The sequence below is a fragment of the Notamacropus eugenii genome, chromosome 6 (genome assembly GCF_028372415.1).
Source record: "Notamacropus eugenii isolate mMacEug1 chromosome 6, mMacEug1.pri_v2, whole genome shotgun sequence".
Classification (NCBI taxonomy): domain Eukaryota; kingdom Metazoa; phylum Chordata; class Mammalia; order Diprotodontia; family Macropodidae; genus Notamacropus; species Notamacropus eugenii.
Genome location: NC_092877.1, coordinates 100,522,863 through 100,545,905, shown reverse-complemented (window position 1 = coordinate 100,545,905; position 23,043 = coordinate 100,522,863). Strand labels below are relative to the sequence as shown.

Genomic DNA, 23,043 nt, shown 5'->3' with positions numbered 1-23,043 from the left:
ACACAGTTCCAGGCACATAGTAGGACCTATATAAATAACTATATGTCATCGTTGTCATCATCATCTTCAATCCAGTTGTGACATGCTCTCCCATCATAATATATAGAGTCCAAGAGAAAATGGGCTCAATCTAGTCCAACATATCCACAAAAAAAAAAAAAAAATTCTGTACATCATTTAAAGTAGATATCAGGTCTTTGTGAGAGACTTCCAAAGTGGGGGAAACTCATTTCCCAAGATATCCCTTTCTTCTTTGAGATAGATCTAATTAGTAGGAAGAGTTTTCCCCCTTACAACATACTATATTTACTACGTTTTTAGTACCATGAAAAAAGAGAGAACTTTGAAGTACCTTCTCTTACTCAGGTACTGAACAGCTATGTGACCTTATTCAAGTCACTTCAACTTGCTGGGACCTTGGTTTCCTTCTCAGTAAAATGAGGAGATTACACTACATATCCTCTCCATCCCTTCCAGATCTAAAGTTCTATTTTATTCTATTCTCCAGGCTTATTTGTTCACAAGAACAAAACTTCTCTTGCTTCAGTTGCAAGTGAGAAATAATTTTAGCTACGTGATCTTGGATAAGCTGAAATGGGATGAGATTCATATCAAATTTTTTTAAAGTTCTTGAACTTATACAGCCCTTGTGTATTTATTTACATAGTTTCCTTTGTTGTCGTTATTATCATTTATTTCTTTTAGCCCCTGGGTACCAGCATAACTGCTAATAACTCGAAAGGCAAAATTAACTTACATATTTTTATATTCTTATGATTGTTCTGTATTTAAAAAAAGTTTTTGAACAAATAGGAACAGGAATGATTTTTCTTTTCTTTTTTAGTACTTTTAGATAAGAAAGAAAATGATAAGGGTCTCATCATCCAAGCTTTTAAGAAAAGAAGTTTGTCCTCAATTATGCTACTACCTAGTTGACTCACCTACATGTTTGAACAGTTTCTTCATAAAATCCTTTGACAGTTGGATATAAAAAAGTTAACATTAGAGAAGGACACCCACTGGCAATTGCATCTATAGTGTTAGAGAGTTGTTTGGGACACTAAAAGATTAAGGGATTTGCCCAGAGGCTCATACAGCCAGATGTGTCAGGTACAAAGCAATTCATGAAGAAAGATGTGGTTAGGAGGTGGACAAAAGAAAAAGGAGCTTCTGTTCAGACTCCAGTATAGCTAATTGCATACATTGCCTTTCATGGTGCATGCTGTTTATTGTCATAATTCAATTAGCATTAATGAGTACCTATTACATCTATATTAAAGAGCAGATTGGGTAGTACATAGAGAGCTTAAAATGACATCAGCAAGATCTGGGTTCAAGTTACCCTACCAAAGCACATGGCTACGTGACCTTGCATGAGCTGTTTTTCCTCTCAGTGCCCTCAAACAGATCTCTAAGCCTATTGTTGAAAGCAGGTATTGATCTTCATTGACACTGGACGTTTCCTCCTTTGATAGAAGTTCCCTAGCAAAGTGAAATCACAGTTCTAGTCTTGTGAGCATGAAAACATTCACCATAATATAATAATAGTTTTATATTCTCATAAGGATTTGAACATTTAAGAAGTTTCTTGATTTCTAAGTACTGCCTTATCAGATTTGGTGTTTGACAGTTACTAAGGTGCTAAATCATCAAGAATACAACTTTGACCATTTTTGTTGCAGGTGCTATTTCTAAATGTTAAACTCAGGTGCATAACTTAACATCTTTCAGAAAATATGCTGCAGTACATTATCAAAGGCAGTGAGATAGAAACAGAAAATCAGCTTTGTTCACAATTGCAAGTTGGGCATCCTATCCTCACCCATCTGAAACTGATTTCTTTCCTCACAGAAAGCCACTTCAAGGGCTTTCTCTTATCGGAAACTTGCAGGTATTTTGATTCTAATTGAAATTTCATCCCCTTTATTTTGTAAGAATGTTTGAAAATTCTTAAAAAGAATCACAAAACAAACATAAACTGATTCTTCCTGAATGTTGGGGACTTTATCTCTTCTTTATGGATGTTTTTCAAAAGATTCATTTTGCCAACATGACCAATTCAACTTTCCCACCTTTGGATAAAATTGTCACTGGTTTCTCTATGAAGCATAGGTAGAATTGAATATGGTTTAGATACAACATTGGAAAATGATTTCAGAGATACTGACGATCAGGACAGACAAATATTTTAAATGACAAAGTTTCATTTGTATGTGGATCACTTTTAAGTAGCTTCCTGTCTCCCAAAGAAGCCCTATAGTTTAAATTACGGCTTCTCAGATGAAAAAAAAAATTCTATGAACTCAAAAGCACCTGATCCAAGCAAGATGATAACACTATATTTAGTCAAAAATCCTTCTATTAAGAACAAAAAAGAAATACAAATAGTCTGCCTGGAGTGACATAGACACCAGGAAGTAGGTGATGATTCATGGGGACCTGACTGTGTCCTCATTAGTCAGATCTTTTCGTCTTTTGCTTCTAGGTAAACTGCTACCCACTCTTTATTAGTATTATCTCAGGAAACAAAAAAGAGACAAAGAAAAAAAAGAAGTCAGACAGTTTTCTTTTCATTACTTTGCCTCTTTAGATTAGCTCTCCATGCTCTTCTGTTCCACAGGCTGTAGTGAAGTGCTATTCATCACAATTCTCTGTGAACCCAAGTGAAAGAGTCCAGTTGCAAAACAATATTTTTTTGTTTTTTTTTTATGGACCTATAGAGCTAAGGATATAGGTGCGTACCCAATACTGCTTTGAAAATGGGCGATGTTTATTTGTGATAAATGTAAATAAGTGGCCTGTATTTTGGATTTGAAAGACAGGAGATGGATCTTGGAAAGTCAGCCCCATATTCATTCTCCAAAATCACTGTATTGGGTGATATAGTAGGAAAAATTATTTCTATTATACTCAGATTACTTGAAGTATAACACTCTGATAAACAGAAATGGTATATGTGTATGGCTTTATTATAAAGGGAAGATAGACTTTAAAATTCTGTCAGTCTTGCATTGATTTTCATGCAAATAACTGTCTATTTTCTTTTCTAGCATCTATTTTCATTAATTTTATTGTTCTTATAGTCTTGAAGGGGGGATAGGAATCTATTTTCCTTCAGAATTATTTTTCCCCTTACAGGAATACACAATAGATGTTTTCTTCCGTCAAAAATGGAAAGACGAAAGGTTGAAATTTAAAGGTCCCATGAACATTCTCCGACTGAATAATCTAATGGCCAGCAAAATCTGGACTCCTGACACTTTCTTTCACAATGGAAAGAAATCTGTGGCTCATAACATGACAATGCCAAACAAGCTTCTACGTATCCAGGATGATGGCACTTTGTTATACACAATGAGGTAAATTTTTCCCTCCTGTTTCTCTGTGTTTCATTTATATGCTCAGAAATGGACACACCAGTTTATCAATCAATACAGTCTCAGTTATTTGCTCATTTGAACTCTTATATTATTATTCATGTTGTGTCATTAGAATGATCAAGATACTTTGATGAGTGATTGCTAAGAAGCTAAAGTATGTAGTATGAAGGATAAGTCTGACTAAAATAATAATGGAACCCATGACAGAAGTGAAGGAAAGGAGCAGGTTAGTTAATAGTCATTTAGATAATGATTATCCTACTAACATTGCTGTGACTTTCCAAGCTCTGTATTCATTAATAAAAATTCTAATGTTACTTTAAGGTCCTTTATTCATGCTACTCCACACTTCAAGTTCTATTAATTTGTGTATTTAAGTTTTTAATCAATACAAGATATTTTACATTTTATTAAAATAGATTTCTGAATTGAAGCATTCATTATATACCTTTGATACATTTTCTCTGTTAAAAACAAGTAAAAATATATTCTGTAACTTCATACTTATGGATGTAGTCATCTGTCCTTGAAGTCAGTTTGTTGTTGTTGTTTTTTTTTTTTGGTGGGGGGCAGGGGTTAGTGGGGAAAGGATTTCATTAGTATAGGCAATTTTCCTTGCACGAACTCCCTCTATCATAATGCACATAATAACCCTTTGCAGAATTCTGTGTTTTGCTTCTCAGACCAATAAATGCTAGTTGATTAGAATCTCAAAATCAGTGGGTAGATCTTATGAGTAAATGCAGAGTAAAATTACACATTCATATAATTCAGTGGGCATTTTTTGAAATATAATTTAGGAATGAATTGGTTATCACAATTTTCATATGCAACGAAATCACTAGCAGAGGTAAATGTTTTAAAATTGCCACTTTCCTCTTCCCCCCCAAAAAATCTGTTCCATTTTCTACAGAATTTTTTCTTTTTACAAGTAACAGGTATTCTTTTTAGTTAACTTGTGGGAAATCAAAGCCAACCTTAGAAAATTGATGATAAATCAAAGAAACAAGTTTATGGGAATTTGGTTTATTCTTGGAAATACTATAGCTATGAGGAAATTTTGTATTTTGAAAGATATGAGTGGTATGTTAAATGACGAATACACAAAGTTACAGAGATAAATTTATCTCTGTTGATATACTTCAGATTGTATTCAAAAAAGATTTGTGGAAAAAAATAAATCCCAGAATCACAAATATGTCCCTTTGTTTACTTGTCTCTGTGATAACTAAAGTCTTTAAATGCCCAGTTAAAATTGAATAACAGTGAGGAGATGGTTATTCACTATATTTCATCTTGCTTCTTCTTTCTAGGACCTGATCGAAGGGTAATGCCTTTCAGAATGTTGGGAACATCATATTTTAGGAGTATATTAATTAAAATATTGGAGTTAAGTAGAATCTTAAAGCCAAAGATGAGAGAAGTCATGGTGGGGTTAAAAATTATACTTGACTTTGAATCCAAAGAAATGGGTTTTTGTATCAGCTTTGTCAATAACTGGAATCTTACTTTTCTAAAGCTCTTTTCTCATATGTGGAATGAGAAGGTTGGACTACATGACTTTTAATCAATTTCTTGAAGTTGTGAGATAGATCTTCATTTAGGACTAGTTTTCTTCCATCCTGAGTAGAAAGTATGTAATGCAAATTTGGATAATTTTCTGATTAATAAAAATATCATATTGCTTTGATGTGTCAGGATTCATTCAGTCCAATAGCTGATATTACACCTTACATTAAAAACACAAAGTCTATTTTAAAATCTATTTAGATTTCTGTTTATTTTTATATTTAATTCCAATATATAAGATGTATATTTTAGGGGAGACCTGGTGAAGTGTTTGCTTTTTAAAATTTTTTTATAAAGATTAATAATTTGAAGTTACATATTCATATATTTTACTTTTATTTTAAAAATTATTCAGAATTATATGAGAAAAACAGCCCTCAGAAAAATTAGTATTTCTTTGTGCTTTTAAGAAGATAAATTGTGACATTACTGTGGCTAACCCACACTCCAACACACACACACACCCACACACACACACTCACAAACATACACACATACACATACACTTCCTGGTTTTGATTCCTCTGGTCAACTCTTCAAGCTTTTGGTGAGTGAGAAAATAAGGCTTCATAAACATCACAGAAAGGGAAACTATCAAAAAGTTATTTATCTACTAACCTTGAGATAATATAACCTCATCTTCTCTATGGTTGAGAACTTATTTAATTTAGCTGCAATTCCTTTATCTTGCTTTTCTGATTAACTTAAAAAAAGACTTGATTTTTGATTTTTAGGCTTACAGTGCAAGCTGAATGTCCAATGCACTTGGAAGACTTTCCAATGGATGCTCATTCATGTCCTTTGAAATTTGGCAGCTGTAAGTACACGGGCAAATGTATAACTTTTACTTTATTGGAAGTATGCATAATCAAACGACTCATTTCTTTGCATAGTCATATCATAATATCACAAATTACTCAACTATATCTTTAGCCATGTCTCTGTTATCACTCCATCAATTACAGGCATTTACTAAGCACTTTATGGATTAATTAAAATTTGCTGATTCACTCACTGCTTTCCAGTGGATCCAAATTCAAGAAGCATTTGTTAAGTGCCCACTGTGTGCAAGACAGAATGATAAGACAAAATTAAAACAAATTCTTCCTTTTAAGGAGCTTGTCATCTGCTGAAGGGATAAAAGATGTAAATACATATATATGTGATAAATTGAGGAAGGAGAGAGCCCTAACAATTAAGATCACAAGGGAAAACTTACCACAGAAGTCTCTAGCAGTGTACTCACTGTCATGGGAGATAACATCAGAAGTAATTAGAGGGAAAAACTACTGTCTAATCATGTGGTACAGAAGGTTGGGAAAGTATCAAGGAAGAAAGTTAATGAAATGAGTACTCTAAAAGGAGTTGGGTAACCTGTAATCTTGTGCAAGTTTTTTTTTTTTTTTTAAACACTTTGGGTTTCATTTTCCTTATCTTTCAAATAAAAGAAGTTATTCTAGATTATATCTAAATACTTTTTCAACTTTAAATTCTATGATCTTAGATTTAATCAATTTAACAAATATATTAAGTGCCCACAATTTGCCAAGCATCTTGACACAAAGAAAAAAAATGAAAAGAGTACTTGGCCTCAAGGGGATTATAATCTACTTACAGTCGCATCATTTTCCACCTGATTTCATGATCTCCAGGAACTCATCATTCTGTAAGATAGTATCAATTCTAAAACTCTCACTTCTTCAGGTCATTTTGTACCCTAGCTATAGGAATTAATTATGCCCCACCAAATAATCTCTCTCTCTTCAATTTATTTCTATGTATTGTATTTACCATTCGATTATGAGTCCCTTGATGGCAAAGGCTGCTAGGCTTTTCTTTGTATCCTCAAAGTTTAGTACAGTGCTGCATACATAGTAGGTGATTAATGAATATTTATTGTCTGACTCATTACTTGGTCTCTAAGGTTCTATCTGAACTTAGAAATGTTATGGTTTTATTTCAACTTTTAGATTACTGTTTTCCCATGGAAATATGTATATAATTCCCTTTTGGAACAGGCCCTTATTTGATACCAAATTATCTTGTATTGCAAAGTGCACATACATTAGGAATGATCTTACCAATCCTGCGTATATGGTAATTTGTCTACTTTCAAAAATCTCTGATGGTAAAACTTTATAAAAAATGTTTTTATGGCACTTCCATTGCTACTTCCTAACATAAAAAAGTCTAGTATATTTGGTATTCTGACATTAATTGGAGAGAAATCATCTAGCTTATTTTAGAGATATCATCATTGCTGAATACACTGGGCACACATATCAAGACCCTGAGCCTTTGATCAATTAGCAATTGTGTGAATACTCTGGGTCAGATGGCAGCATCGTGCTATCTGAATCATTAATGGAGATTGTCAAGTACCTGTTCCCTAAGGACTGTTGGGAAGAGTCCCAAATTCACTAACACTTCAAAAGAGGCTTCTTTTCTGGATCCCATGTTCCTTTGGGAACCTATAATATTCTTGTTGCCTCTAAAGTGGAATGTTCAGGGTCACTCGGTGAATCAACACCTGTTCATTCAAAAGAGAGAGTATTTGGTCTGAACCTGTGATTTCATCAGTGAAGGAATCCTTCATGATGAAGCTCTATGCAATTTGGCAACTGTTCTACAATTTACCATCATAAAGGGTTGTCAGTCAATATCTTGTTCTTAGAAAGCTCAAGTGTGCCACATTGAAGTCTGGTTGGCAAAACCGCTATAGCATATTCTTCTTGTTTTTATGGTTTTGTTGAATAAAAATTGATCATCATTCATGGTGCATCTTATTCTTCTGAATGGGACCTGACTCAACCCCATCTCTATCTCTCTCTTAATATCTCTGTCTCTGTCTCTGTCTCTCCACCTTCCCTTTACCCCACCACATCTTTGATTAACTAAAAAATCCTTTTATTAACTAAAAAATCCTTTTATTGTCATGGAAAAAGTTTCTTCAGATGTACAATCTCTATTGAACACCTAATAACTTATCTCTAGAAATAGTATGAAATGTTGACATCATAACAGTAAAAAATAAGAGTGGATATAAAACAGAAAGCAGTCATTTAAATTACATAAGTTACATTGCAGAGAGAAATGAAAATCTAAGATCACAATAAGCTAATTCAGGATTGGAGTAATTCAAGACAAGAAGATATTTATTGGGACAAGAGATTAAATAGAATTTTAAAAAAAAAGTATTTGGGATATCAAAAAAAACAAAAGAGAACTTATTCAAATGTTTTAAATGAAACTAATAAGAGATTCTTTTAAAATACAGTACTAACAAAATGGTAGAGTATTCATAATGTGATGATTTGGAATACCTGGGTAAGTTTGTTCAGTGAGTGATACCACTAGAGGTTAGTAATGCCAGACTAGAGTAAGTTCACCTGCTTTGTGTTAGCTTGTTATCATTCATTTTCTCTTTTCGGTCTGTCAGTTTCTAGGGTCTGTGGAAGAGGCTATAACCATGATCATGAGAAAATGCTTATAGATTACCTTGACTTCCTGCTGAATGAGAACTTTCAATTGCTCATCTTATCCATTTTTGTTCATCTCAAATTCCTTTCTCTCTCAAAGCTCCCATCCTTCTATCTTTTTCTCTTTTTTTCTGATTCACATCGTATTTAAAAAAAATAATTTCTTTTCATCAGAGTTACCCTTAGAATACCCACACTTTCTGCTGGCAGACTCACCAGGTCCTTTAAACCACACAATTTTGGTATGGTTCACATGCCAAAAGAGGCAGCAAGGTAGCACAGCTGAAAGACTTGAGTTTAAATCTGGGCTACACAATTATTAGTTGTGTGACTCCAGGCAAGTCACTTATCCTCTGTTTGCTCAATCTTCTAAAGTGAGGATAATAACAGCACCTATCTCACAAGACTGTGGTGAGGATGAAATGAAATAGTATATGTGAAGTACTTTGCACCATGCCTGGAACCTAGTAGGTGCTATACAAATGATTATCTCTATCCCCCACCCCCAATTTTCCTATATTGTCAGGAGATAGTGAGCATTTTCGTAGCTTTGTTACTTCCTATACTCATTGTTCTCCTTCCTATTTAAGAACAATAACAAGATTAGCATCAGTCTGAGATCCACATCACTCTCTAATCAATGAAGCATAGTCTATTACCAATATTTCTAACTTTCTAGATCTATATAACTTTATAGTTTTCATTCCCATATGTTTTATATTTTATCCTTTTTAGAGGTTAGCCTCATTTTTCAGTTTGTTTCAAAAATGAATAAATTAAAACCTAAGCTTTTGAATGAATTTGTAAGGATCATTTTGATTCCATTCTGTAAAATCCCTACCCCAATAAAAACAGATGAATGAACTTAATAGTGTAATTAAAAAAGAGATTACTGCAAATATATTTAAGATTTTTAAAAAGTTAAACCAATGATCAAAAAATCAGTAGGTCTGCACTTTCTGGTCATTTGATTGAACTTGGAAGGTAAATTCAGGCTATTTAACAAAATACTGTGTAATCATAATATTCTTACAGCAAATTTCTTTGAGAAAACCCTCATTTCTCAAATATATTGGGAACTGAGCCAAATTTATAAAAATTGAGAGTCATTTCCCAATTGATTGATGCCAGCAACTGGTGGATCAGAGGCACAGCGGTTATAGAAAAGAAAGAGATAGCAGCGGGGGCTAGGTTAGCCTGTATCATCTGTACATGACTGGTACATGACTGATTTATTGATCTGAGGGTCAAGTTTATATACTCTCTTAAGCAAGCAAGCAAGCAAGATTATTCCCATGAAAACATTTTTAATTTACATCTTTTACTTCCATATCTTGGTTCCTTCTGCATAATAACCTCAGGGTACACAATCAGGGTCAGGATTGCCAGGTCTAGAGGCCTGAGGGCTACCCGAGTCTTTCCTTACCTCTATCGGAGGTCTTCGGTTGGCCAAACCGGATGCTCGTATGAGAGAAAGGACGTTCCAGAGTCGAACAAGGGTTGAGCTTTATTTCAGGGTCTAGTTACAAGTGCAGGGGAATTTTTCCTTAGGAGGGAGCGAAGAATCTCCCAAGGAGGCAAAGATCTTACAATAAGAGATTGGAAGTAGAAGTGTAAGTGGGGAGAGAGGGGGAGGGGAGAGAGGAGAGAGGAAAAGCGGAGCCTTGTTGTCCTCACACGTGGCCCCTCCACCCAAGAGAACTTTCAGGCTTTCCTGATCCTACTTAAGCTCTCCAGCCGCATAGTTTGCATCTGAATACTGTGCTGTTAGATAACAATAGTGTACCCAGATCCGGGACAATCTCGAGGGCGGGGAGAGCTCTCTCCCATCACGTTTCTCACGGGAAGAGGCGGAAATACACGAGATAGCTCGGTTCACCTCGATTCCCAGTCGTTTCTTGGGGGGGCCTCGTGAGAACTCTAAGATTTAGAAGTTCCTACCTTTACCCGCCCAAGACTGTCCACATGGAATTAAGCTTCCATCCCCAGCACAGGATGATCTTGTCCTTGCTTATCAGGAGTGGAAATGGTGACCTAATTTCCTGAGAACGTCAGCCTTTATGCTAGTACAAGTTTCAAGTACCTCACATTCGGGACTCCATCAGTACTAGCTCTCTACATCTCTCCCTTTTTTCTTTGCAAGTAATTTTAGTCCATGTAGGTCTGTGCCAATTTTGAGAAGAAAATGATGTAGTGTGACAAGGTTTTTAAAAAGAAATGCGATTTTAGAATTGGAATTGGGGTCCAAGTACATGTACCCAGGTATCCCATCATTCCCCCTTAAACAGATGAGGCCTAAAACCTTTTGAGGTAAGGGACAAACGTCTCGGCTTCTGAAACTGCTTCCTGCTGAGATTGCATGTAGAGCTGTCCCTGCCTCATAGGGTCCTGACATTAGAGAGTTTGGGTCTTTAGCTAGTGTGACACCAGGTCCTTGTACTGTGAGTGATATACAGTAAGAGCTGTCATATGCAAGTAGAGAGTATTTAACCTAAAAATCTGGCAAGGAGGTTAAGCAAACAAAGGTCAAAAAATGATCACAAGAGTTTAAAAATGGGTTGGTATCAGTTAGGTAGGGCCACCTCAAATTTGATTGGGCTATTAATTATCAGATCAATTTACATCATTTTTCCATTTTCTGGAAATACTCCCCCACACTCTCTCAGCATGCTTAAACCATATGACACTGGTACAAAACCATATGACACTACCCAAAGCAACTATCTGGGGATAGGAGGGGCTTGGATCCCAAACCTTCTTATCTGCCTTCCATATTTTCAATCAAACCTTTATTTATCTTTCAAAATCTCTTGAACCCATTATTCAGACTGTTTCACTTTCCTTTATGTTTCTACCATAGACAATACGGCTCACAAGTTATTGCTCTTCACTGGCATGCCTGTATTGTCTTAAACAAAAGAGATTTCTAATTTGAATCTCACGACTGAATAGATGTTCATTGTTGTTTCACAGACTTGTTTATCCTTCTCTGATTATATTCACTCTGAAAGAGAAACTTTAGAAATTAAGTTCTTAATAAGTTCAAACACTAATTTTAACTTTTGCTTAGGCTGTGGAATGACTACAAATTCAGATTAAAATAGCAAGATCTTTTTTGCTTTGTAGATCTTTGCATATTAATTTAGCAATACATTATCTTGAAAATGACAGTTTAATAGGCTCTACCCTTATCTTGAAAAACATTTCTTCTAAAAATATTTCTTTTTCTTTAAAATAGCTGAAATTTTATCCTGATGTTAACAGAGCCACTAAACTTTTATAAAGAAAATTAGTTGAAACCTTTTAAAATGATGATTCTCTTTTCACTTTAAAGCAAAAATGAACCTTTTAAAATTAAAATTCATTGAAACTTAGTTGGTATAAAATGTCCTTAAGTAATGTGAATTCCCAGAGTCTTAGAACAAACCAAATTCCTAGATATCACAAAATGCTTTAATCAAACAGGTACAATGGAATCTCACACTGGTAACTACTGCTTTTAAAATCCTTTTAAATAATGGGGACATCTTAAGTTGAGTCTTAAGTAATTTAAATAAATTTCTGAACATGTTCTAATTTCAGATAAAAATAATATTAGATTTCCCAGTAAGATTACACAAAAGGGCTCCCATGTTTTGCTGGTCAATTGCTATTGATCATAGAAATTTGCTATAGAGAGAAAAAATAGGGAAATGTGACATACCAAATATGACAGGATAAAATGTCCTTGACTCTGCTTGAATTCAGATAAAAGTAAAATTTTCCAATCATGCAATATCTGTTTCATAGCCAGACTCAGAAATAGTCAGGTGGGAAACAATTCTTTTTTAAAGAAACACAATGGGGAAACTGACCAGGAGGATCCCATCCTAGATTAAATCTAGAATTGTTCCCCCAGTGTTTCCTTTCCAGATACAAACTTCACGTGTTAATGGTGCAGGATCACATTCCCTCTGAGTAGCTTATGGCGTTTCTCCAATTTGCCTGAGTGCCACACAATATAACAAATTCTGACCTGTCTTAAATATCCAATTAGGAGTGGCATGTTTCACTTAAAATATGACCACAATAACTACCTTTTAGTTCTTTCCCATTAAACAAAACTTTTCTTTTTTAGGTGAGGCATGAGATAATTAAAATGCTAGTCAGTCTGCCTCTCTGATACTAGGGGAAAAGCTGCCCTGATTTCTTCTTGTCTTTCTCCCCACCTTCACAACCTGGCCAGGGTTAGAAGGTAGAAAGAGAGAGAGAATTTTATCAACAACTTTTCAACAATTTCCAGAACTTCTGTGTATTCCTTAAACTTCATATCCATGTGGGCTTTGATTAAAGCCCCTTTTAAAACTGCACATATATTATTTCTTTCTATTTCTGATCCGAAATTGCCTTTAGCAATCATATAAACTAAATAATATGAGGTTTGTCTTCTCTTTCCCTCTTCTATCCTTTCTCTAATGCTGCAGCAATCAGAGACAGGGGAAGAGGGGGAGGGAAAGAGATAACAGTCCATCTGCAATGAAGTTGGCTGCATTAATCACAAAGACACATAGATACAGAACTCATATACAGACAATGAAAAGAAGAATCCAAAAACTGAGAGAGGATCATGATAGGAAAGTAATCCCCCCAGAGAGCCTAGTTATTCATCAAAATTCCCCAGACTTTCCAAATTCTGTGTGCATGATCAGTGGGGGCCACCACTCCACTTTCACTTCATGCCCCTGTTCTGGGTGCCAGTTGCCAGCAACTGGTGGATCAGAGGCATAGCAGTTATAGAAAAGAAAGAGATAACAGTAGTGGGGGCCAGGCAAGCCTGTTCCATCTGTACATGACTGGTACATGACTGATTTATTGATCTGAGGGTCAAGTTTATATACTCTCTTAAACAAGCTGGTAAGCAGTGTTATTTCCATGAGAACATTTTTAGTTTACATCTTTTACTGCCATATCTTAGTTCCTTCTTCATAACAACCTGGGGGTACACAATCAGGGTCAGGGCTATCTTGTCCTTGCTTATCAGGAGTGGAAATGGTGACCCCAATTTCCTGAGAAAGTCAACCTTTATGCTAGTACAAGTCTCAAGTACCTCTCATTCAAGACTCCATCAGTACTGGATCTCTATAGATTGACAATGGATAAGAACAAGTAGTTTTGAGAGGAAGAAATGAAAAGTTATTTGTAGTCATATGACAAAATGATCTAAATCACAATTGATTACAAAAATGCAAATTAAAACATCTCAGAGGTACTACTATCAGAAATGACAAATGCTAAGGGGCAATGTGAGAGAAAATGTGTACATTTATGAATTGTTGGTAAAGTAGTGAAGTTGTCAATTATTCTAGAGAATAATTTGGAATTATGCCCAAAGGGCTATAAAACTGTAAATACCTGTTGATCCAGCAATATCACTCCTAGTTCTATACCCCAGATAAAAAAAAAAAAAGTAGAAGAAGCTATACGTACAAAACAAAAACAAAAACATTTACAGCACTTCTTTTCAGGTGGTAGCAAGGAGTTAGAAACTGAAGGGATAAGCTGTGGCATATGATTATGATGGAACGCTATTGGGTTAAAAAGAAATGATGAAGGAGTGGTTTCAGGCAAAACAACAACAACATGGCAAGACTTATATGTAAAATAATGTAATAATATATAATGTGTAATGTGATGTGAGAAAAATTAGGAGAGCATTGCACATAGTAATGACAGTATTATAAGTATAATGAGCTTTGAAAGACTTGGGTATTCTGATCAATACAATTATCTAAGACAGTTACAAAGGATTCAGAATGAAAAACTGCAATCTACTTCCAGAGAGAGAACTGATAGAACTCTGTGTGTAAATTGAAATATAGTTCCCTCACTTTAATTTTTTGCTTATTTATTTTGCAATACAACAAATATGGAAATTTCTTGCATAATTTCACATGTATAATTGGTATTATATTGCTTCCCTTAGTGGACAGATGAGGGTTTAAAGGGAGGGAGAGAATCTGGAACTCAAAACTTAAAAATGAATGTTAAAAATATGTAATAAATACTAAGTAAATATCAACCATCATCATCAGTGTCCTCTGTCTCTTTTTAGAGACTTTCCCTGCTCCTCACTGTTTATAAGAATTTTTGTAATATCTCCAATATGGAGTTAACTTATGAATGCAAAAACTGCAGTAGCATATCCCTTTAATTTTTGAGATTAGTATGTACTCTGCTCAGTACAAATTAAAAAGGTGTGAAATTGCCAACTGAGTTTTGTGAATTCTTTCTAATGCTGTTATATGTGTTATTTATATAATCAAATATTGCTGCCTTTTGAAAATAGATGACAGTGAGAATCATGAAGAAAAGTAGAACTTTCTCCCATATGGTTCATCAATTGCATGTCCAAAGTCAGAAACCTAAGCATTACATGGCATTTATCAAACGAATTGCTAGGAAGAATTTATACATGTCCTAATTGTTACTTTTGATGTTTCCCCATAGAAGAGTCATTGGGATTAGTTAATTGAAAGCAAATGCTTACTAAATATGTAAATAATACTAAAAATGCAACTGACTAATAAATAGCTTAATCAATATGATCCCATATCTGGAAATATTAGAAATATTTACTCACAAATACCTATTTAGCACGTATTATTTCATGGCCATATAAGATAAGATATGTTTAGCATCAGCAACTTCTATCATCATTCAAAAGCAGAATTTCAAGGGGTACTTCTTTTAAAGCATTAGGAAAACATGTCCAGTGAATGTTCTAATTCATACAATGCTTACTCTATGCAAAAAAACTATGCTAAGCACTGGGAGATGCAAGTAGATAAGTATAGCAGGACATTCCCTGCTTTTAAGAAGTTCACATTATAGTAAAAGGAGACAATGCATAAAAAGTTTTCAGCTATAAGTCAAGTGGAATGGCTCCATTTTTCCTTATGGTACAATGGTTAAGCAGATAGTAGTACATTGTCTACAATGTCATTTCCATTAGCAAAACCATATCCATTTTTGATGGTATACCATTTGACAGAGCCTTCGGCTTTGTTGGTGATAACTTTCTTTTCTGACTCTTCAGTGGCTGTGGCCACTGTGTAACTTCAGAGACAATTACCAAGTCCTATTTTGACAACAGTTGCTCCAGTCTAAGATGCCTGTAGAGTCTAGACTAGAAGAAAAGCAGGTGATCTACAGTTCCCAATCTCACTGGTTACACTCACCTCCAATTGGAATTCTTCAAATTAGTGGGTTATGTAACTACTTCACATTCTTCCTAGACAAAATCATGAAACAGAATATGGAAGAAAAATAAGAAGAAATACTATCTACCTCCTCATTCTGTACTAACTAATATAGTCATCCAATGAACACCAAAGGACCAATTTTAGAAATACTATTTGTGACATAGCGACATTCTGATTTTGCACTGCAGTTAATTCATCTCTGTTATTTCAATTGCATGAAATAGGTCTCTCTAGCCAAGTTATCATTTCCTAACTAGGTTCAACAAACCAGAACACTTTGGAGAAAAGGATCATTGCCTAGGTCTCCTGCTGGCCTTGGAGAAGTCACTTGTTAGTTTGTAATAATTTCTCTATCTGTTTGACATTAGGGGCATTTTTTCTTGTTACTTATCTTTTTATGGGTCCTCTGAATTTAAAGGGACCTTATATCTATATGTGGATTGATAAGATAAACTTACTATACCTAGCTCATATGGGCATTTTGAAAAGGGAGAAAAAATATAGTCATGTTTGAGTTCTTAGTTTCTTTCCTGCAACTCATACTAAAGTTGTAATAATTTAAGCAATTTGGCTCTAAAATAGCATGAATGGTAAATACAAGTTTACTTAATATTTCATCCCTGGTCCTACTTTGAAATTTCCAGGTCTGAATGTTTTCTCCTAAAAAGCTGACAAGCTATTTTCTCCAATTTTTCTTTTACAGATGCATATACAACCTCAGAAGTCACCTATATTTGGACTTACAATGCATCTGATTCAGTTCAGGTTGCTCCAGATGGATCCAGATTAAATCAGTATGATCTCCTAGGCCAAACAATTGGAAAAGAGACAATTAAATCTAGTACAGGCAAGTTAAACACATATGAGTGTAAAGATCAACTGACTAAGAATCATAACGAAACATCAGAAAGGTGATTTGTTGGCTGAAATATACAATTTGTTTAAATAGTAGAAATCTTTCCCCAAAATTTCATTTTATTCTTTGCCCAAAAATTTCCTTACTTTCTTCCCGTCATTTCATTTATCTATTTCCCACTCTTTCTGGATAGCTTTTGAGTGTAGAGTTCCTGATTTCTAGATAGTTACCTTTGGCTTTTTATTGTACTGTGAAAAAGCTGCTGCTCTGGCTATAAGGCATACTAATCTATGAGAAAACAGCTGTGAGGGTTAATTAGTTTACATCTGGCAATAATTAAAACCCTGGGAATAGAGAAGAAGGCTGCCATACGGATCCCAACAGGACTGAATGAACTAAATTAGTTCTGACAGAACACTGGGAATCCCACAATTGGTATTTGGGCCAAAAGTGAAAGAACTGGGTCAAAAAATGAACTGTGTAACATGAGAACTCTGACTGGAAGTCAGTGCTTAAGGTTCTAGATTAAAAAAAATAAACAATTAGGGCCAATAAAATAGTGTTCAGAGTCTAGTGCTAGTGAGCATGAGAAATCTGAGGAGGTCAATAAACCCCCATATCAGAGAGAGGCTATTGATACACAGTGTTTTCACAAGTAATGCTTTTGAAGGAAAACAGTACTGAGGCTATTGTATGATTGTATAACCTCTTAGAAATTCTTGGTAAATGTTAAGTTTCTCTCAGTTAAATTATTATTGGGATAAAAATGGTACATTCACATTTAAAATGTGCTATAGTTAGGATTTTTAAAAATTGCAATTTCTCTAATACCTTCAGATCTCTCCAAATGTTCAATCTATTTAGAGAGTATTATTCTTTTCAACTTTCTAATGAAATTTTTTTTCATTTCCATGTAGGTGAATACACAGTTATGACTGCACATTTCCACTTGAAAAGAAAAATTGGTTATTTTGTCATTCAGACCTACCTCCCTTGCATCATGACAGTCATTCTCTCCCAAGTCTCATTCTGGCTAAATAGAGAATCAGTACCTGCAAGAACTGTCTTTGGTGAGTTATTTCAGGGACACATCAACTTATAGATGTATGTTAGTGCTTATTGTATATTTTAGTACAATGCTAAATCAAGCCATCCATAGACTCTCTGCAAGTTTGACTCCAAGAGGGCAAATGTTTTTGTCAGAAACAAACTTCAAAGATCATTGATGAATGTATCTGTCTTGAAGGGCAGCAGTCTGCTTCCACACAGAGTATTCACTTTGAGTCATGGCAGATCCTTAGTGCAGAAAACATTCTGAGAGCACTACTGCATTCTAGGGAAGACATTTGAATTTACAATGCAGAAAGATAATTCTGCATGTATAATCTTAAAACCTCGAAGGCAAAAAGGGTTTAGGACATTATACAGTACCATCCTTACCTAAAGAGCAAATTTCCTCCAAAACATCACTGAGAAGTCATCAATTCTAGTAGATGTCAATATCTTGGTAATGCTCTTTGAGTCTTATTGAAGCTTGTCAATGCTTCATGAAAAATGTCATACCCAGAACAGAGTATTATATTCCAGACCTAGTCTGACAAGGGGTGAGTGAGAAAGATAGCTATTACCCCTCATCCTTTAGGTAGAATATTCCTACTATTATCACTTAATATTACATTAGCTTTTGAGATAGCCATTTTAGTCTTTAGTGTATGTTGAGATTATATAAAAGGACAGACTTTTCTCACATATAATTCCCACACTTTATATTCATGCATTTGAACCTGAGAATAACCCTTGACATTCATTAAAGTTTATCGCATTTGTTTCAGTACAACATTTCAGTTTCTCAGAATCTTTTTGTTGGAGTCGAATTCTGTGACCCAAATGAAATATTAACTATCCTTCCCAGTTTGACTTCATCCTCAAATTTCAAAAATATGCTGTTTCTGTCTTCGTTTCATAACTGATAAGCATCATACGACACTCGAGAAAATGACTATAGATTGATTACATCCTTTACAGCACCCAAAACAATTATAAGGTTCCAGTTAATATTTTTTTTTTGTATTGACTGCTTTAATCTGCACTGGCCTAGTACTCTTCCCTGGAAAGACAGAATCAGGCTCATTCATAGTCTACTACTCTATTTGTGATGAAGTTACAGGAAACCTACTATACTTTCAGATAGTCAAACTTCAGCTATCCTGGTGGCCACATAGGATGAGGATTTGAATTTCAAAAGAGAAATGAAAAGATTTATGGAGTCCTACTAATCTTTAATGGTAGCAAAGACTTGGGCTGCAAATTACTGTAGGATTTTCAAATTCATAGGGATCTAAGTAAAAAATGCTTTAAAAAGGGAATTTTTTTCCTTTTCTACAAAATGACTTTAGATGTTTTAAATGTACAGTACTTATTTCAGCACATATCTATACAATATATTTTGATGTACACATTACTTCCTTAGAATTGATCATCATTGATTATTTACATATGTGTATAAATATCCAGATGTATTGAAATATGTGCTTTTCAAGGCAAGACTAGACTAACTGCATGGGAATAGTCAAGTCAACAAACATTTATTATTAATAAGATTATTATATCAAAGATTTATAGGTAAAGGGGTCATATAGTCAAAAACTCTTCTTTTCCACATGAGGAACTGAAATCCAGGGAGATTAAATGACTTTTACAGATCTATGTACATATATATGCATGCATGTATATAAATACATATTCTTGTAGCACACATATGTAGGCATATATTTATATATAACATATGCATGTTAGTATATATTTATAGCAAAGACTGGTGTGTGCATCTGTATAACACCTTAGACACATGTTTATGCAAGCATTTATATACATATACATATACATATACATATATATATATACATATACACATATATATATGTATATATATGTATATATGAATAAATAATGGAGTGGTAGTAGGGTTAGGATCCAAACCTACATACTCTGACTCTAAAAGTAGTTATCTTTTCTACTGCAAGAAATTGTCTCCATGTAGTCATAATCAATAAGCATTTGTTTGTTGCCTACTATGTGATAAGTACAGTACAAAGAGCTGTAGATATAAGTAAGAAAAAGAAAGACAGCTCCTTCCCTTAAGGAGCTTATTATCTAACACAGGAAGACAATAAAAAAAAATGGAAGCTGAAAATTGAGGAAAGGGCAGGCAAAGAGTATTGGACAAGCAGGCATGATGTGCCCACAGTTAAAACCGGGCTACATAGTTGGTGAGAAATGAAGATAGCTTAAAAATTCGGAGGACTCCTTATTAAAGGGAGGCTTTGGCATGAATATATGTCTTTGTCCTCCACATAACTAGTATAGGACATGAATTGAATTTTACTAGGGATACTTTTTCTCCCTCTATCCCCTCCAACCTTTTCTGAAGGTCAAAGTTCCTGCAATGTGGGAAAAAGAAATTTTGTCTAAGAATAGCAAAATTTCAAAGTATACATTTCCTTAAGAGCTAATACATTGACTTAAAATTAGACATTCACATGGTAAAACAGATAGAATTGATGATCTAGAGTTAGAAGAATATGGTTCCAACTTCTTTTTGGAACATTTATTAAAAAGAAATGAAGAAAAAGATGAGACTTCTAGTAGGTGTCAGGAATTTCTGTTCTTCCTCTGTTTTCTGCTTAACTGGAAAGGGACTGTAGACAAATGAAATTCAGGCAGAATCATCTTGGGTCTTTTTCCCCAAATGGATCTCATCTTCAAAACTGTTTCTTTTTATACCGAGCACAAGCAAGTGGCTAGATAAGACAAGGAAGATGCTGAACATGCTGCTTTTCCCAATTTGCAAGTTAGGTACTACTTATCATGCCCCCATGTGAAGGAAACACACTCACAGATATATATATATATATATATATATATATATATATATATATATATATATATATATATATATATATATATATATATATATATAGAGAGAGAGAGAGAGAGAGAGAGAGAGAGAGAGAGAGAGAGAGAGAGTATGTATATATACATATATATTAGATAAATAGATAGACAGATACATATAAATATATGAAAAACAATACTATGCATACTTCTATTTATCTTTTTCTGGGTACAGATAGCATCTTCCTTTATAGGTGCTTTGTATTTAATTTCAGTATTTACAATACTCAAAAATGATTTGCTTATCCAGTTATTCTTATAACAATATTGTTGTTAATGCATACAGCATTTTCTTGATTCTGCTCATTTCACTCCTTATTATTTCATGAAAGTCTTTCCATGTTTTTTTTTTTCTCTAACCATCCTGCTCATCATTTCTTATAGCATAGTAGGATTCCATCAAAATCATATATCACAACTTATTTAGCCATTCCCCAATTGTTGGGCATCTTCCTCAATTTCCAGTTCTTTGCCACCACACACACAGACACACAGCTGCTATAAATATTTTTGAATAGATAATGTTTTTTTTCTTTTTTTCCATAATCACCTTGGGAAATAGACCTAATAGTGGTATCACTGAATCAAAGAGTATACATAGTTTCATAATTCTTTTGATGTAATATAAGATTGCTCTCCAAAATGATTGGATCAGTTCATAGTTTCACCAACAGTTCATTAGTGTCCCATTTTTTTCCACATCCCCTTCAACATTTGTCATTTACACCTTCTACCATTTTATCTGATCTGATACATATATCTCAAAATTGTTTCAATTTTTGTTTCTCTAATCAATACTCAGAGAATTTTTCATATAGTTTTAATTTTTTTTTTATTAAAAAGACTGTCTCTTCATATCCTTTGGCCATTTATCATTTTGAGAATGACTGATATTCTGATAAATTTGACCATTTTTTCTATATATTTGAGGTATGACACCTTTATCCAAGAAACTGTCTGTAAATTTTCCCCCAATTTTCTGTCTTCCTCCTAATATTGGGCTTGGTTTTATTTGACTAACCCCATTTTTAATTTAATATGATCAAGATTATCCATTTCATATCTCACAATGCTCTCCATCTCTTACTTACTAAATTTTCTTATCCATATGTCTGCTAGGTAATTTGTTCCATGTTCTTCTAATTTATAGATGATGACTCTTTTTATATTTAGGTCATGTACCCATTTTTACTTTATCTTGGTAAAAAGCATCAGATATTGGTCTATACTCAGTTCTAGCCAGACTGCTCTCCAGTTTTCTCAACAATTTTTACCAAGCAATGAATTCTTTTCCCCAAAGCTTAAATCTTTGCGTTTGCCAAACACAGTTACTATAATCATTTACTATTGAATATATTGCATGCCTACTCTGCTCCACTGATTTACCTTTCTGTTTCTTAGCCAGTACCAGATAGTTTTGAAAATTTCTGCCTCATAATATAGCTTAAGATCTGGCACTGATATTCCCATGTTTAACAAAAGGAGGTTGACCCAGACAATCTCTAATCCTCTTTTCATTCTAAACATTTTATTTTCAAGGTTAGGTAGTTGATATCCTTTCATTTTTCCTTCATTCATATCTCTTAATTTTTACTAATGAGATATAGAGAAGAATCATGTTTTAGATTAGTTCTAAAAATTTATCTTTTCTTTATTATTTTACAATCATAGCTGCAACATACAGATAACATTGTTGTAGCTGTTATCTCTTTGCATTTAGAGAACCTGAAGTATAGAAAGATGTAAATATTCTTCTGAGATTTCTAATGAGCATTATTTCCAGTTTTCAGAAGACACAGAGAAGTCATTTATTAAATTGACTCCGTGATTGACCTGGAATTAGACTGCACTGAAATCCTAGTTTTGTTTTCACAATTAAGTCAACCTTATCACCTCTTGATTACAGGAATTGTGAAAGATTCCATTAGTGTAAGTTAATATCAAAGAGCTAACTTAATAGAAAGACAATCAGAAAAGGAAAGTATATGGTAAATTTCTAAGTCTGTAGAAAAGATGATAAGTAAGAAATAATAATGTTTGTCCTTGGTAGCACATGGGATGGTGAACCAAACCTTTAATAAACTTTAAGTGCTACGTAAATGTAAATCATTATTTAGTGCTAAAGGAGTAAGAGAAAGACGGGAAGAGTAATGTAGTTTTCATGAAGAGCTACCCTTGGAATTTGAAAAAAAAAATTCTTAAAGTTATAGTTAATGAAAAATATATTAGCTTTAAAATAAGACAATTTTGATCAATAGTAGTTAATTGAGGGAGGGAGGGAGAGAAAAAGAGAGAGAGAGAGAGAGAGAGAGAGAGAGAGAGAGAGAGAGAGAGAGAGAGAGAGAGAGAGAGAGAGAGAGAGAGAGAAGAAAGCAGAGAGACCCTGTTTTCTTTCTAGACTATGGAGTTCACTTTAGTAGAAAAAAAATCGATTATGAAATATATCTAATACTAGTTCTCAGTGGCAGGGTGAAAGCAGAACTGCCATTTCCTGAAGTCATTTAGAATTTTGCTACTTTCAAATATTTTGTTGCAAACTCAGTTGAGTTTATTTTAAGCTCTAG

General features: G+C 34.1%; 1 protein-coding gene across 1 annotated transcript in view; it reads left to right on the top strand.

Annotated features, from left to right (window-relative positions):
* Positions 1-23,043, top strand: part of GABRA2 (gamma-aminobutyric acid type A receptor subunit alpha2) — a 138,826-nt gene that overhangs the window by 91,229 nt on the left and 24,554 nt on the right. The window contains exons 4-7 of the mRNA XM_072621433.1: positions 3,139-3,359; positions 5,684-5,766; positions 16,373-16,516; positions 17,443-17,595. Coding sequence (XP_072477534.1) covers positions 3,139-3,359; positions 5,684-5,766; positions 16,373-16,516; positions 17,443-17,595 — 601 coding nt within the window. The remainder of the gene's footprint in view (positions 1-3,138; positions 3,360-5,683; positions 5,767-16,372; positions 16,517-17,442; positions 17,596-23,043) is intronic.